At 36.7% G+C, this 17,335-nt stretch overlaps 1 protein-coding gene across 1 annotated transcript in view; it reads right to left on the bottom strand.

Moving 5' to 3' along the window:
• Positions 1–474: 474 nt before the first annotated feature.
• Positions 475–17,335, bottom strand: part of TOP3A (DNA topoisomerase III alpha) — a 43,848-nt gene continuing 26,987 nt past the window's right edge. Inside the window, exons 13-19 of the mRNA XM_074297666.1 lie at positions 15,770–15,899; positions 14,156–14,269; positions 13,896–14,061; positions 12,044–12,187; positions 9,812–9,934; positions 8,488–9,164; positions 475–1,394 (exon numbers count right to left, since the gene is read on the bottom strand). Coding sequence (XP_074153767.1) covers positions 1,234–1,394; positions 8,488–9,164; positions 9,812–9,934; positions 12,044–12,187; positions 13,896–14,061; positions 14,156–14,269; positions 15,770–15,899 — 1,515 coding nt within the window. The 3' untranslated portion in view covers positions 475–1,233. The remainder of the gene's footprint in view (positions 1,395–8,487; positions 9,165–9,811; positions 9,935–12,043; positions 12,188–13,895; positions 14,062–14,155; positions 14,270–15,769; positions 15,900–17,335) is intronic.

Below are 17,335 nucleotides of genomic sequence, written 5' to 3'. Positions count from 1 at the left end.
ATGGGATCCAAATGGATCACAATATAATTTCTATTTTCTTTTTGATCTTATTTTTCTTGTACAGCACAATAAATGTGGATGTATGTATAGAAGAACTCTATACATGTTTAACATATATTGGATTACTTTCTGTCTAGAGGAGGGGATGAAGGGAAAAAATTTGGAACATAAAAGTTTTGCAAGGGTAAATGTTGAAAACTATCTTTGCATATATTTTTAAAATAAAAAGCTATTAATAAAAAAAAAAAAGATAAAACTCAAACAAGATGTTAGCTGGGTAGGGGTAAGATGTAGGACTAAACTGGAAAGGAGACAGATTTTAGAAGAGATGTTAGGTATTCCACAGAACATCATGGAGGGTTATCCAAAGAATTAGCATCTGGTCTGCAACAAGTGCTCCTCCCAAGTACTATAGCACACATTTACTTAGCATGCAAACATAAGCAGCACTACATTAACATACTGTAGGAGTTAAGAGGTGGAATTTCTTTTTATTAAGACACATAAGCTATGTTTCAGACCCAACAGCTATAGCAGCTTCTTGGACTAGAAAAGTAAGAATTCCTCCAGATAAAATTTCAGAACAAGCAGCAGGTTTTTAAACAAAACTCCACTTTCTCAACACATTTGCTATAGCTTACCATTATGAAAGCTCATCTACAGGAAAACTCATTTCCACCTGAAGTAAAAGGTTCATCCAAGAACAAGCTAATAGGTCCAGGTAGACCCAGAACTCTTGTTGGCACTTTGAATTTTACATATTGAATCAAGAGTTAAGAGCCTCCCTCGCTTTGTGTTTAAACATCCATGGGTACGGAGAAGACTCATCATCCCAACCATATATAATTGTCATTTTCTCCTCTGCAGTTTAGGAATGGGATTTCCCTGCTATTATAAACCATCTACTGAAAATTTTTAATTTGCAGGATAATGGATTTGAACAAAAAGATTATACTGGAGATGTTTTTTCTACTTCTGTACAGTATATTCCTAAATGGCTCTGGGGCTTTTCTTTCATTAGACAAGAAACTGCTTAGCCTGGTGCAACCCAGGCCTATTCCAGGGTTCATCTGAATCAGGAAGGCCAGAAGAAAGCTAGACTCCAGGTTGAAGATTTTTCTCAAAGTTCCAATGACATCAGGGTTTCCTTGGGCAGTTTATTGAGTTCTTATTTTAAAACTTTTTTAATTTCTCTCAACAAAAGAACAACTCTCTGCTTCACCTCTCCCTCAATCACCTGTTCTGAGGGCAGGTGATCCGGGTATGTCCAGGTTGGTGACAGAGACTACATTTCCGTATTTTCTTCGTTGTGGGCTCAGTGTTTGAGTTAGTCCTAGGTCTTTTGCTTCTGGCTTCTGACCCTCTCCCCTGAAACCAAACTGGTCCAGAATTTACTGAGGAAAGAAACAAAGAATTAATTTGCAAGCTGAGTAATCAAGGTACTAGAGAAGAAAGGTCACAATAGTTAAGTGAGAATGGTGAAGAACCAATATCTTTGTGGAACACCAAATTTTAAAAGATGAGTATTTTTTTTTTCTTTTTTAACAAACAACAACAGTCAGAGGCAATAATGAAATCTTCTTTCAGTCTCCAGAGTGGCAATGAGATATAAAGGTATAATAATACCAATTTATGAATACACAAACCATTTCCAAAGACTTTGAAGTGCTTATAGGCCATAACTCCATGCATTCTCACTGTGTCAAAGGGAAAGAGTTTCATTTTACAAAAGGGGAAACCCATGTTCATGGAAGACACTTGACAAGGACATTAAGAGATTAAATAGGCAAAAGAACTTGGAATGCAGCCAAGAATGAATTACCCAGCTAAGCTGACCATTTTCTTCCATGGAAGAAGATGGACATTTAATGATACAGATGAATTCCATTTGTTTCTAAGGAAAAAAGCAGATCTAAACAAAAAATTGATCTCCAACCATAGGACTCAAGAGAAGCAGAAAAAGGTAAAAGGAACTCTTGAAGACTGTATTTTTGTTATGGATATACATAATGACCACATATATAATTTGATTTTACTGATATAACATAAAAAAAGGAAAGTAGAAATGGAAAGGCGATAGTGTCAGAAAAGGGAAAAGGGGAGATGAAAAGAGGGAAACTACATCCCACAAAGAGGCAAAGAAAACCTACCATATCTGAGGGAATTTAGAGAGGGGAAAGAACATTGTGTGAATCTTACTCTCATCAGAGTTGGCTCAAAGAGAAAATAATTGACATATTTGTTTTACAGAGAATTCTCTCTCACCTCATTAAAAAGTGGGAAAAGAAAAGGGAAAAGGGAAAAAAGGAAAAGAGTAATAAGGGAAGGCTGCAAGAAAGGAGAACGGATTTAAAGGGAGGAGGGAAGGATATTTAAGAGGAAGGGCTGCATGACATAAGTGGGGCCCAAAAGTTTAATACTGAGGAAGGGGTTTGGGGTGGGGGGGCAAGGGGGAAAAAAAGCATAATCTGGGGATAATATGATGGCAGGAAAGACAGAATTAGTAATTTTAACTGTAAATGTGAATGGGATGAACTCTCCCATTAAGCGGAGGTGGATAGCAGACTGGATCAAAAGTCAGAACCCTACAATATGTTGTTTACAGGAAACACATTTAAAGCAGGGAGATACATACAGAGTAAAGGCAAAAGGCTGGAGCGGAATCTATTATGCTTCAGGTGAAATCAAAAAAGCAGGGGTAGCCATCTTTATCTCAGATCAAGCAAAAGCAAAAATTGATCTAATTAAAAGAGATTTTTTCCCCCCCTGAGGCTGAGGTTAAGTGACTTGCCCAGGGTCACACAGCTAAGAAGTGTTACGTGTCTGAGACCACATTTGAACTCGGGTCCTTCTGAATTCAAGGCTGGTGCTCTATCCACTGCGCCACCTCGCTGCCCCCATTAAAAGAGATAAGGAAGGAAACTATATCCTGCTAAAGGGTAGCACAGACAATGAAGCAATATCAATACTAAACATATATGCACCAAGTCTTATAGCATCTAACTTCCTAAAGGAGAAGTTAAGAGAGTTGCAAGAAAAAATAGACAGCAAAACTATAATAGTGGGAGATCTCAACCTTGCACTCTCAGAAATAGATAAATCAAACCACAAAACAAACAAGAAAGAAATTAAAGAGATAAATAGAATATTAGAAAATTTAGGTATGATAGATCTTTGAAGAAAACTGAATGGTGATAGAAAGGAAGACAGAAAAACTTCTCAGCAGTTCATGGAACCTATACAAAAATTGGCCATATATTAGGACATAAAGATCTCAAAATTAACTGCAGGAAGGCAGAAATTATAGACACAATAACTTCACTCAAGATAATGACAATGATGAGATACCAAAATTTATGAGATGCAGCTAAAGCAGTAATAAGGGGAAATTTTATATCTTTAGAGGCTTACTTGAATAAAATAGAGAAAGAGAAGATCAATGAATTGGGCTTGCAACTTAAAAAGCTAAAAAAAAGACCAAATTAAAAACCCCTATGAAATACTAAACTTGAAATTCTAAAATTAAAAGGAGAAATTAACAATAGTGAAAATAAAAAAAAAAACAAACTATTGAACTAATAAATAAAACTAAGAGTTGGTTTTATGAAAAAAAAAAACAATAAAATAGATAAACTTTTGGTAAATCTGGTCAGAAAAAAGGAAAGAGGAAAATCAAATTGTTAGTCTTAAAAATGAAAAGGGGGAACTTTCCACCAATGAAAAGAAAATTAGAGCAATAATAAGTAGTTATTTTGCCCAACTTTATGCCAATAAATTTGATAACCTAAGTGAAATGGATGACTACCTCCAAAAATATAGGCTTCCCAGATTAACAGAGGAGGAAGTAAACTGCTTAAATAGTCCCATTTCAGAAAAAGAAATAGAACAAGCTATTAATCAGCTCCCTAAGAAAAAATCCCCAGTACCCGATGAATTTACATGTGAATTCTACCAAACATTTAAAGAACAATTAGGCCCAATGTTATATAAACTATTTGAAAAAATTGGGAATGAAGGAGTTCTACCAAATTCCTTTTGACACAGACATGATACTGATACCTAAACCAAGTAGGTCAAAAACTGAGAAAAAAATACTATAGACCAATCTCCTTAATGAATACTGATGCTAAAATCTTAAATAAGATATTAGCAAAAAGACTACAGAAAATCATCCCCAGGATAATACACCATGATCAAGTAGGATTTATACCAGGAATGCAGGGCTGGTTCAATATTAGGAAAACTATCAGTATAATTGGCCATATTAACAACGAAATTAACAAAAACAATATGATCATCTCAATAAATGCAGAAAAAGCATTTGATAAAATCCAACATCCATTCCTATTAAAAACACTTGAGAGTATAAGAAAAAATGGACTTTTCTTTAATTAGTAGCATCTATTTAAAACCATCAGTAAGCTTCATATGTAAGGGGATAAACGTGAACCATTCCCATTAAATCAGGAGTGAAACAAGGTTGCCCACTATCACCATTACTATTCAATATTGTATTAGAAATGCTAGCTTTGGCAATAAGAGATGAGAAAGAAATTAAAGGAATTAGAATAAGTAATGAGGAAACCAAATTATTACTCTTTGCAGATGATATGATGGTATACTTAGAGAACCCCAGGGATTCTACTAAAAAGCTATTAGAAATAATCCACACCTTTAGCAAAGTTGCAGGATACAAAATAAACCCACAGAAATCACAGCATTCTTATATATCACTAACAAAATCCAACAGTTAGAGCTACAAAGAGAAATTATATTTAAAGTAACTAATGATAGTATAAAATATTTAGGAATCTATCTACCAAGGGAAAATCAGAAACTATATGAGTAAAACTACAAAACACTTTCCACACAAAGTCAGATCTAACCAATTGGAAAAATATTAAATGCTCTTGGATTGGGCAAGCAAATATAATAAAGATGACAATATTACCTAAACTAATCTATTTATTTAGCATTATACCAATCAGACTCCCAAAAAAACTATTTTAATGACCTAGAAAAGATAACAACAAAGTTCATGTGGAAAAACAAAAGGTCAAGAATTTCAAGGGAATTAATGAAAAAATAAAAAATAAAAAAAAATAAAATGAAGGTGGCCTAGCTGTACCAGATCTAAAATTATATTATAAAGCAGCGATTACCAAAACCATTTGGTATTGGCTAAGAAATAGACTAGTTGATCAGTGGAATAGGTTAAGTTCAAAGGAAAAAACAGCCAATAACTTCAATTATCTAGTGTTTGACAAACCCAAAGACCCCAGCTTTTGGGATAAGAACTTACTGTTTGACAAAAATTGCTGGGAAAATTGGAAATTAGTATGGCAGAAACTAGGCATTGACCCACACTTAACACCATACACCAAGCTCAGGTCAAAATGTGTTCGTGACCTGGGCATAAAGAATGATATTATAAATAAAAAAGAGCATAGGATAGTTTACCTCTCAGACCTATGAAAAAAAAGGAATTCATGACCAAAGAAAAACTAGAGGTCATTATTGATCACAAAATAGAAAAACAAAACTAATGCAGACAAGATTAGAAGGGAAGTAATAAACTGGGAAAACATTTTTACAGTCAAAGGTTCCGATAAAGGCCTCATTTACAAAATATATAGAGAATTGACGCTAATTTACAAGAAATCAAGCCATTTTCCAATTGATAAATGGTTAAAGGATATGAACAGACAATTCTCAAACGAAGAAATTGAAACTATTTCTAGCCATATGAAAAGATGCTCCAAGTCATTATTAATCAGAGAAATGCAAATTAAGATCACTCTGAGATACCACTACAAACCTGTCAGATTGGCTAGAATGACAGGGAAAGATAATGCAGAACGTTGGAGGGGATGTGGGAAAATTGGGACATTGATACATTGCTGGTGGAATTGTGAATACATCCAGCCATTCTGGAGAGCAATTTGGAACTATGATCAAAAAGTTATCAAACTGTGCATATCCTTTGATCCAGCAACATTACTACTGGGCTTATATCCCAAAGAGATTTTAAAGAAGGGAAAGGGACCTGTATGTGCAAGAATGTTTGTGGCAGCCCTCTTTATAGTGGCCAGAAATTGGAAACTGAGTGGATGCCCATCAATTGGAGAATGGCTGAATAAATTGTGGTATATGAATATTATGGAATACTATGTTCTGTAAGAAATGACCAACAGGATGATTTCATAAAAACCTAAAGAGACTTACATGAACTGATGTGAAGTGAAATGTGCAGGATCAGGAGATCATTGTATACTTCAACAACAATACTATATGATGATCAATTCTTATGGACAAGGCCCTCTCCAACAATGAGATGAACCAAATCAGTTCCAACAGAGCAGTAATGAACTGAACCAGCTACACCCAGTGAAAGAACTCTAGGAGTTGACAATGAACCACTACATTGAATTCCCAATCCCTATATTTTTGTCTGCCTGCATTTTTGATTTCCTTCACAGGCCAATTGTACACTATTTCAAAGTCCGATTCTTTTTGTACAACAAAATAACTGTTTGGACATGTATACATATATTGTATTTAACTTATACTTTCACATATTTAACATGTATTGGTTAACCTGCCATCTGGGGGAAGGGGTGGGGGGAAAGAGGGGAAAAGTTGAAACAAAAGGTTTTGCAATTGTCAACACTGGAAAATTACCTATGCATAAAATTTTTGTAAAAATAAAAATTAAATTTAAAAAAAGAGAGAGATTAAGTGTATCATCAAGTCTCTTGACTAGTATGTCTTTTCTACTCTATTTCTCACTGTTCATAATTAGAGTGTAGTAAAACTCTTTAAGAATCTCTCTGCTTTCCACAAATAAACCTCAATGGCACTTTTGGCACAATTATCTGTGAGGCAGTGTGGTGGTGCAGTAGAAAAAGTACCAGCCATGGAGTTAGGCCTGAGTTCATGTCCTGGCTCCAAGCACCATTTTGGAACTGTGGGCAATTTACTTAAAAATCTGAACGCTTCAGTTTCTCATAAAGAAAAGTAGTATAATATTTGTGCTGCCTATAAGAACACACACTAATAAGAGCTTAATATGTATATAAGTCATCATGCTGAGTGCTTGCAAAGAATAAAAAAACTTAAATAATCACTGTTAAATTCCAAGGAATTTAATTTTTCCTGGGGGGATATGGGGGGGGGGAGAGTGTATGACGTGTGGTAGAGAATTTTTTTTTTTAACCACATGTACAGGGATGTGACTAAAAGCAACGACACTAACTGGGCTGTTAATTAAGAAAAACTTCATGGAAGAGGTAGAGCCTGACTAGAGAGGACTTAAAATGCCAGAAAGTATTTGGTGAAAAGAGGGGCCTTTGAATGTTTCTAAGTAGGAAAGTCATCTAGTCAGACTATGTGCCTGAGACCATAATGCCTAGTAGTCCTGCAAAAGGTAACAAGGACCAAACTTCACAAACAGTAGGAGCTCTCTAAATAGGGAGAAAGGAGTAGATATTAGAGATGTGGAGGGCTGGCACCAATAAAATCTGACAAATGATTAGATGTGAAGGGGGTGATGGAGAGGAATAATACTTCAAAGGGATGAAACAGTATGATACTCTCAACCAAAATGGGAGGACCAGATAAGTCATGGATAATTTCACTGTCAACCATAGTGCTACACAAATATAAGTGATTATCACGTCAGAAAGTCTTGAGATGAGAAGTACTAATATTTCATGGAGTAATATGGCCACTGATTATAAAAAAAAAGACTATCTTCAGAAAATGTAATATGAAAATGAGCTTCTGTGTCTGACATTTCTTGTTTTCTTTCCTACTGTTAGGAATTACAATTATATGCCAGGTATATAAGTGCTTATATACCATTTCAGATACTGATACCTTATGGGTACAAAAGAAGCCCAACTTATCATAGTAAAACCGTGTGTGTGTGTGTGTGTGTGTGTGTGTGTGTGTGTGTGTGTGTGTGTGTGTGTGTGTGTAAATGATTTTTTTACTTTTTAAAGTGTTTTCACATTCCTTATCTGATTTTAGAAACTAATTTTCATAATATAAATACAAACCTCAAAAAATAGCTTTGAGAATACAATTAGGCTAGTACTAGAACTGAATCATTACTTACAGGACTTTTGCTCAAGTGCCTGGATATAACATAAACATTTTAAAATGATGTTTTTAATAATTGCCATATTAAAAACTCAATCTCTATACTAGTTCAGAACTTCAAGATGCAAATGAAGACTAAAGATGAAAATTGGATGCCATGTAAAAATTTGGTCAGCTCTGGTTAATATATTGGTTTTTCCTGAATTTTTTTTTTCTTCTTTTTCTATTCTTTACTAATGGAGTAAGGGAAGAGGTAGGAATATATATATATATATATATATATATATATATATATATTTAAGGAAAATGACATAAAAACAAAAAAATAGCAACACAAACTTTTAAAATGTAAAGGTATCCATCCATACTCATGACTTGGCTCACCTGGTGCCATATTTTCATCAGCCCACTGAAAGAAACCACACTGTTGCTCCCTTGGTTTTGAGCATGTATGGAACTGTCGTCCCTTATTTGGCCCCTCCTTTTGCACTGTCCTTGTGATGGCAGGTTGGTTGCACATGCACATGGCACTGCCATGGTTTCCAAACCCATCTTGCCTTTCTCCAGAATTTGTGGAGTTCCCTTGGAAATGACTTGGAATCCTTGTTCTTGAGGAAGAGGCCACTTCTGTTCCCTGGTGACTATCAGCCCACAGGAAGAAATTGCAATTGCTTGTGTTGCATTTGTAGAAGAGCCTGCCCTGATTGGGCCCTTCTTTACGGACAGTGAGCAACAGGGCCTCTTGGCCACAGTTACACATCACAGTGTTTTGATTCTCACTGGTGGCTGCAGGTCTCCTAGCTGAGGGTTCAAGGGGTCTAGTTTGTTGTTCTGAAGGAGAAATAGAAGATCTGCCCTGATTGTTGTTCATTCTGTTCAAGGACTGGTTGGCCTGTAAATAGTTGGTAGGCTGGCTTGCTGGCTGTGAAGCTCTGGAAGGACCACTGGAAGATCTTAGATCCAGGATCTGCAACAGAGTCTCATCACAACCTCCAATGCAGCCAACAAATTCCAGAGGCATGGTGGGAGGGACACTTCCTCGTTTGAACTTTAATTTCAACCTGGTTCCAAAAGAGAAGAAGAAAAATGAAAACTAGGATAAAGATTATCTGGGTTAATTTAGGTTAACTGTTAACTTTAAATATGTTTTTATTTTTTCCCTTATAATTTTTCTTACCCTTTAGAATTTAGTAAACCTAACTATGTCAATTGGAACTGGTCACAAATAGCAATTCTGATCCTTTCCAAGAGACCAGAGACTGCTAAACATTTCTGTAATACCAAAATTACAAACTTAAATTCATTGGCCCTTATTGTAGCTCAGATCCTCATAGCCTTGATGTTTTTAGGACGAGACTATATGAAAATCTGATGAAAAACAAATCGCAAACTATTCTTGGAAGTAAAACAAAAAATATCTGGGAGACAGGGCAAGACAATGCTACCTCAGTAAGAGAAGCCAAGAGATCAAGGAACTGTTTCTTATTCAAAACCTCAACTCAAAACTCAAGGCTAGGTGTTCACCCCTTCTGAGAAAGCCCTGACTGAAATGAAGGAAAGGGCCTAGGACCAACACTGGATCTTCTGAAAATCTCAACTTCCTGACCAACACCAAGAGCAATCTAGTTAGCTACAGTTATTCCAATACCAAAAAAGTTTGAGTCTTTTTTTGGGGGGTGTTTCTGATATGTTAATTCCTCAGACTGACCTGTAAACAGGATGTGGTTTACAGACTGGACACACATTCTCATCCTTACTGACTTCTAGAACAGAATCTGGAAACCATATAGCTTTTCGGCAGTCTGGATAACCCATGCAGCTGATGTAGAATCTGTGGAATAAAGTCAATCTCGTTATCTAAAAGAATCCTAATTACTTTGAAACTAGAGTCAAACATCTAGAAGTTTGTCATCCATCTGCAATCTAACTTTTTTCCCAATGAACTATAACTGATTATTCTGAAAAGAGAAAGCTTAATGGGATCTAGAATGACTCATTTGAACATCTAATAACAATATATATAATAAGCCTATTTTTCATATATGTGCAAAATGAATTATCTTGGTAATGATATAAAGCTCTGTGACACCTCTCAGTCATAAAAACTTAAGATTTGTTTGAATTAGTGACCCCAGGACTAAATTGACTACTTCTTTAAAGTTCTGCCTCAGTAGACATTCTATCAGAGAAAGCAAAAATAATTTAAAGGGAAAATTCTGATTCTAATATATCTTACTTAAATATCTATCACTGATTAATACAAGTTATCTATCCCAACATACTTCATGAAATTGAAGTTAGCTCTCTTCTCTTTCTAGTAGTACAGGATCATCCATATCCTCCCATCCAACTGTGGGTATTAGTCCAGGATTTTATCTTGGACCCTATTTTCTTTCTTTCTTTTTTTTTTTTTTTTTTTCCTGAGGCTGGGGTTAAGTGACTTGCCCAGGGTCATACAGTTAAGAAGTATTAAGTGTCTGAGACCAGATTTGAACTTGGGTCCTCCTGAATTCAAGGCTGGTGCTCTATCCACTGGGCCACCTAGCTGCCCCCTTGGGCCCTATTTTCTTTTCTCTCTAAACTCTTTCACTTGGTGACACCATCAGTTTCCCTAATTTAATTATCACCTCTATGCTATTGACTATAAGATTTATATAACTGGCCTTGGTTTCTCTTCTGTGCTCCAGTCCAGCATCACCAGCCATCTAATGGACATTTCCTATCAAGTGGCCCTGAGGAATCTCACGTTCAATATGTCCAAAAGTCACACTGGTGTGAAACATCAGAATCATCCTCAACACTCTACTCTCCCTCACCCCACATATCCATCTAGTTGCCAATTCTTGCTAATTTGTTCTTTATGACATCTTTCCAATTCCCTTTCTCTCCTCTCATATGGCCCCCATCATAGTTCAGGTCCTTATTACCTCTCACTGTGGACTACTGCACAGTTTCCGCATGACTATCAAAGTGATTTTTTCTAAAGCACACGTCTGACCATATAATTCCTCTGTGCAATAAATTCCAGCAATTCCCTGTTACCTCTGGATTAAATATATACCTCTTGGTATGTAAAGATCTCCATAACCTGGCTTCATCTTACCTTTCCAGCCTTATACATTATTCCTCTTTATATATTCTTCAGCAATTCAGTCACACTAGCTTTCCTGCTTCTCTTGACACATAACAATTCCTCCCTCTCCTATTTCTGTGCCTTCAAAGAAGCTGTATCCCACCTCTGGAATAAACCTCCTCCTCGTGTTGCTTCTTAGAATCATTAACTTCTTTCAAAGTTTAGCTCGAGCATGATCTCTTACATGAAATCTTTCCTGTTCTCCCTAAGATACTAATGCCTTCACCCAAAATGACCTTGTTTTTAGACTTAATGTATTTTGTATTACATATACACATGCTATCTCTTGCAACAGAAGATTCTCCAGGGGAGGGGCTGTTTCACTTTTTCTTTCTCTGGTGCCTAGCACACAATAGGTGCTTAATAAGTAGTTACTGTTTGACTGACTCCTTCTCTTTCTTTGGAGATGGAAAGAGCTACAGCCAAGAGCAAACATTCTTTTCCCTTGTATTGCCAAGCAGCCTATTTAACTGTCTATGTGTCCAAAGCCAAATGGTCTGGTCAATGCAAAACTGCTCTCTTTGATTCAAATTCTGAACCTGTGAGTGATTCAGATCAAAAGTAAAGACTATTGAATCAAATGCATTACTCTGAACATTCAAGAAGTCACTGAAGCCTTCTGCAGCTCATCAACCATTCATAAAGTCCCAGAAGGCTTATTGCATTTAGAGTGTAATGACAAACAAATGAGAAACTTCTAGGAGACAGCACAGAAGTTTCTCAAGACATGAAATAAACTGATATAATAAGCATTCAAATACCACAAGTGGAAACTTCTGGACAGATAGAACATTAGACAGAACAGACCCGCCATTTTTCTTCCTCTTGAGCACCATGTCTTTATTACACTGTGGACACTTCCTGATAGGTTCTGGCATTGCTGGATAGAATTCCTCTTGCTCAACTGTTGTGGCCATTTCTCCAAAATACTGAGACAATGCTTCATCCAGCCTAAAGTGGAAACATAAGTGCACATGCAATCAGCCTGTTTGCTTGGTGGATGTTTTCACAATCTTGCATTCACATAACATATCCCTATCATTCCTGACCACTGAACCAACCAGTAACAGTTTGTCATGAAAAGAGGCTGCAAGTTGTTGTCGCTGTCTGTCCTTTGTTCTTGAAGAGGACCAGGACATCTGAGGGAGGTGATGCCATGAGACATATGAATTGTGCGTCAGTGGTGAGCCACCGGCACAACTACTGCAGAGGAGGCAGTGGTGCCCCCCCCCCCCCTTCATCCCATTGTTAGAACCAGGATATCTGGGAGAAGCAGATACGCCACAAACATGCCGAACGTAATCTCAACAAAATAAATGAGACCATTTGCAAATCATGTCCCAAACTTGATTTCAAAATCAGAGCAGGGAAAACAAGATGCAGCTTCCCATCAAAAGTAACATGTGCCTCTCATTAATTGGCAGCTAAAAAACCAAATGAACATTTCCCCAAATTAGGAGCCCAATTAAAAACATTTTTGGGGTGAAGAGACAGACTGTTTTTCAAAATTTTATTTTTATTCTGAACTTAACAAGAAAACTATTTTGAAGGATTACACTGTCTGCAATTCAAGGAAGAGTTAAGACGATCATAGCAAATGCCATTAGAGATTCAGCTCAAGGTCCCCTCTGACACAAAACCCTTTTCTGATCCCCTTCACCAAATTTGTTATCGTTTAATCATATTAATCATGTACAACTTATTGCGACCCCACTTGGGGTTTTATCAAATGGAAAAGATGCTGGTTTGTCATTTTCTTTGCCAGCTCATTTGACAACTGAGAAAACTGAGGTAATAAGAGTTAAGTAGCTTTCTCAGGATTGGAAAGCTAATGTCTGAGATAGAATTTGAATTCAGATCTTCCTAACTCTAGGCCCAGCACTTGATTCTCCTCCTCCTCCTCCTCCACCACCATCACAAATTACTCTGCATTTACTCTGTATACATTTTGCACTGACTTTTTCTGGGTGCATTTTATTAGAACATGGAAAGATCCTTGAAGCCAGTGCTTTTTCATTTCTTGCCTTTATATCCCCAGCACCTACATGGACCACATTAAAAATTGTATTAAATGACTGAATATAATATTTTTAAAATTTGCTAATGCCTTACAAATATCTTACTTGAGCCTGACAGTAAACAGTGAGACAAATACTGCCTGTGTTTCTCTCTCTCTTTTACAGATGGAATAACAGAGGTGCAGATAAGTTAAGTGACTTGCCCATGGTGAATCTGCTACTAAATGCTAGAACTGGTGGGGGTTTGAACTCAGGTGTTCCTGAATCCAAGCCTACTACTTTGTAAATGATACTAAACAGAGTGAAACTCCTGCTTTATTTTTTAATCTGACTGTTTATGAAATATTTTCAGATAGATAATGCTACCAAAACTGGAGAAATATTCAAAGTCAAAGCACTAAGGGAAGGGGGGGCCATTCATCCCAAGACATGTATTGGTGAGGAAGGAGGAACTAACAATAGGCTAACTACTCAAAGCATCAACAATGCCCATACTAGCCAGCCCAAGTCTCTGCTGACTCATCCTGCCATAGTTGCCAATACTCATTTTAGATAAGAATAGGAAATAAATGTGTTCTATGATTCCCTTAAAGAATCTCAAGTAATATGTTTTGGGTTGGGAAAGTCTCACTTGTACTCACTTGTTGGCATGGGCCACAGCTTCAATGAAAACTTGCTTATATTTCTGGATTTGCTGTCTCAGGACCACATGCTTATCCTTTTCCCCCTCACAAATAAGTTTTAGGTCAGCTTCTAGCTCAGCCCGGAGATCAGGTTTAGACATCTCATAGCCCATGGAATCATAACCTGTCAAAGGAAAGAGTACCCAACATGGCTCCTTAAGGAAATACAAGGAAACTTCCCACTTTCCCTGTGAAAAAAGAAAGAGCTCTGCTCTTACCTTCCACCAGCCCCATGCCCAAATGTCCTGGGAGGAATCGTTTATCAGAGGTGAGTCCCACATACATTCGTGATTTGATGGTCTCAATATGTTCTGCATGAGTTGCATCCGTCCCTGGAAATAATTTCAGTCACTTTGGGAATGTAGACAAAACCCCAGGTTAACTATTAGCAGTGAACTACATTTATTTTTAACAATAATGTTTTTTTCTTTAAATATATTGACCTTTTTGAATGTCCAGCTTTTGGAGGGCACTTGGAGAAAAAAGTAAACAATCATTTTTATTAAGCATCTACTATGAGCCAGGTACTATACTAAGCATTTTGCAAATATTAGCTCATTGCATCTTCACGACTCTGTGAAACAGGTACTATTTTATCCCACAGATGAGGAAACTGAGGTAGAGGTTAAATGACTTACCCAGGGTCACACAGGTAGCTGGAGAGCAAATCTGAACTCAAGTCTTGCTAAGTTCAGGCTCAATGTTCTATACCTACCTAATTGCCTCTTGGTAACTAACTAATTGCTAGTGATCACAAGCTAATGACACAGAGAATAACATTAAGAAAATGACTAAAAGAAGTAATAATCTTTGTTGTCATGATGACAATAAAGTATTAAGACAAATATACTTGTTTTATTTGGCTACATGGCTCAGGTTAAAGCAAAAACCTAGGTTTGGGAATTTACAGGAAATTGTTACTTGGGAAGCTGGTACAAACAAGAGCTTTATGTTTCTGTGGTGTAGCAAGCAAAAAAACCCCAACAATAACAAACACCAAAGAAAGAAAACCACACACACAAAACCATATTCTATGGCAATATAAACAGACAGGTTCTTCCCCATGGATACAAGAAATTCACCTCAGGTAAGGAAGAAGTTCTTATGTCATGGGCAGAACACATTCAAAGTTGGGGGAAGCAATATACTCCAAAAACACCCTTGGTGGAAAAGAGGTAACATGTGCCTGGTATGGCAGGGAATATTCCTAAATAGACTCATTTTTGATGGTTAAGTCTCAGAGTGACTAACTGACCCCAGGCTTGGGTAGAAGAAATTTCTTCATTGAGACCACAAATTGGAAGAGAGCTTGAGTTGGCTATCTGAGGCAGCGGAAAAAAATCGACTCAGGCCATTGCAGTCAGCCCTGAGTTTTATCCAATCAGAAAGTGTAAACATTAACTGCTTGACACAATTAATAGAAGTAAAAACAGTGGAAAACTTCACACTTGTCTACCACTCCCTATATGTTTTATGGGCATTGAGACTGCTTAGCCTAAATGACTCCAAATTGGAGACTTCTCATTATAACATCAAACAATATAAATATTACAGTTATCACAATAGCAGTGGTCTAAAATGTCAAATTTGTGGAGCTCTGTTGGAATTGCTTCTAGTTGCACCACTCTGTTGTTTTATCTGTAAAGGAAGGGCTTCAAACTAGAAGAGCTTTACAATGTTTTCACTTCAAAAAGTTTTTGATTCCCAGCTTTTAAAAAAATCTCAATAAAGGAAATATTCTACTTCAGTCAAACATATGATGACCCTTAGGGCTACAGGAAATGCTCACTCATAGAAGAGTTCCCTGACATGACATAAAAAGGATTCCTAACCAATGCCATGTTTCTCCATGAGGGCAATAAGATCTGCTTCTGTGAGGAGTTGAGGTGGACTGGTCTCACCATCCACCATTTCTATTGTGGTTGGCTGGAAGCAGGAGCCTTTCTCATAGATGGGAATGACCTGAAAAAGCAACAGTTTTCTAGTCAAATACTTACTTTAATCATATTAACATAAAATGCGATTTCAAAATCAAATAGTCTACAAGTATTTTGGCTCTGTCCTGTATCACACCCTTAGAAATCAGTGGGGTTCATGTGAAGAATCAGGCCAATCGATACTGGGGAAAAGAGTCGAAAAGAGTCTTCATAGGGTTTGAGAAGAGGAATAGTTTTTAAAAACCCTTAAAAGCATCTAAATCAAAATAATTTTTTGCTACCACTGCATAGCTATTAAGCTATCAAAAATAAATTAAGACCAATAAAACCTAACATTCAGTCAAGCAACATGTAGTCTAAAAGTCTCTGTTATTTGTCAGACTGAGCTAGGCTGGGAGAATAAACACAAAATGCAAGTCCTTTTTCTCAAGTTTATATTCTCTTGATTAAAACATGTGCAGATGTGTCTGTTTATATGTTGACCAATATATGGAAAATATACACAAAATAAAAAAAAGGTAATATCAGGTGTGGGCTGCTAGTAGCTAAGAAAATTTTTAAAGGCTTCATAGCATAAGTAGGACTTATATTGAGTTCAACGTAAACTAGGGATCCTAAAAGGTAAAAGGAACAGACTGGGGATGGAGATGAGAGATGGGAGTGTGATGCATGAAAAATATCAAGGTTCTAAAAGCAGACGAGTCAGGTTATAAAGGGCCTTAAATGCCAAGTGGGGAAATCTGCATTTGATCGTAAGGGCAATAGGGGAGGCTTTGGGCTCTTCTGATTAAGATTTATATATGTTCAACTTATGCTTGAGGAAAATCACTTTGGCAGCTAAGAAGCTGGAGGGGAGAAGGAAGAAATCTGAAGTAGAAGTTTACTTACAACGTGAGTACAGTCAATGAGAGCCATATGAAGAGAAAGAAAGGAAGAATTGCTGTATAGAAGGTAAGGGGAAGTAGAAATTGAGGGTGACAGATTTTCTTTCTTAAACATGTTGGGTTTGAAATTCCTGCAGAAACTCAGGAGGAAATGTTCCATTTGTAGATAGTAATGTAAGACTATAACTTAGAGAGAGACCAGGACTGGATATGTAGATTAGAAAGTCATCTACACAGAGATAATAAAGTAAATCCAAGAGAGCTGATGCAGTCACCCAATGAAAGTATAATAAGAGTATATGCCAAAAAAGGAAATATTCCACCACAGCCAAACAAATGCCCCTCCTCTGGTACAGGACAGAGATCTGTATATTACCCATAGATGTAGGAGAAAATATAGGTGGTGATCCAGCAAAGCATACTAAAAAGGAACATAAGACAGGCAAAGAGGAACGAAGAGAGAGCAGTATCATGAAAACTCAAGAACAGAGAGAACAGTTAATAATGTCAATTGCTTCAAAGATGTTAAGAAGCATAAGGACTGAGAAAAAAGATATTGGATTTGGCAATTAATAAA

The sequence above is a fragment of the Sminthopsis crassicaudata genome, chromosome 1 (genome assembly GCF_048593235.1).
Source record: "Sminthopsis crassicaudata isolate SCR6 chromosome 1, ASM4859323v1, whole genome shotgun sequence".
Taxonomy (NCBI): domain Eukaryota; kingdom Metazoa; phylum Chordata; class Mammalia; order Dasyuromorphia; family Dasyuridae; genus Sminthopsis; species Sminthopsis crassicaudata.
This window is presented reverse-complemented; position numbering and strand designations above follow the sequence as displayed.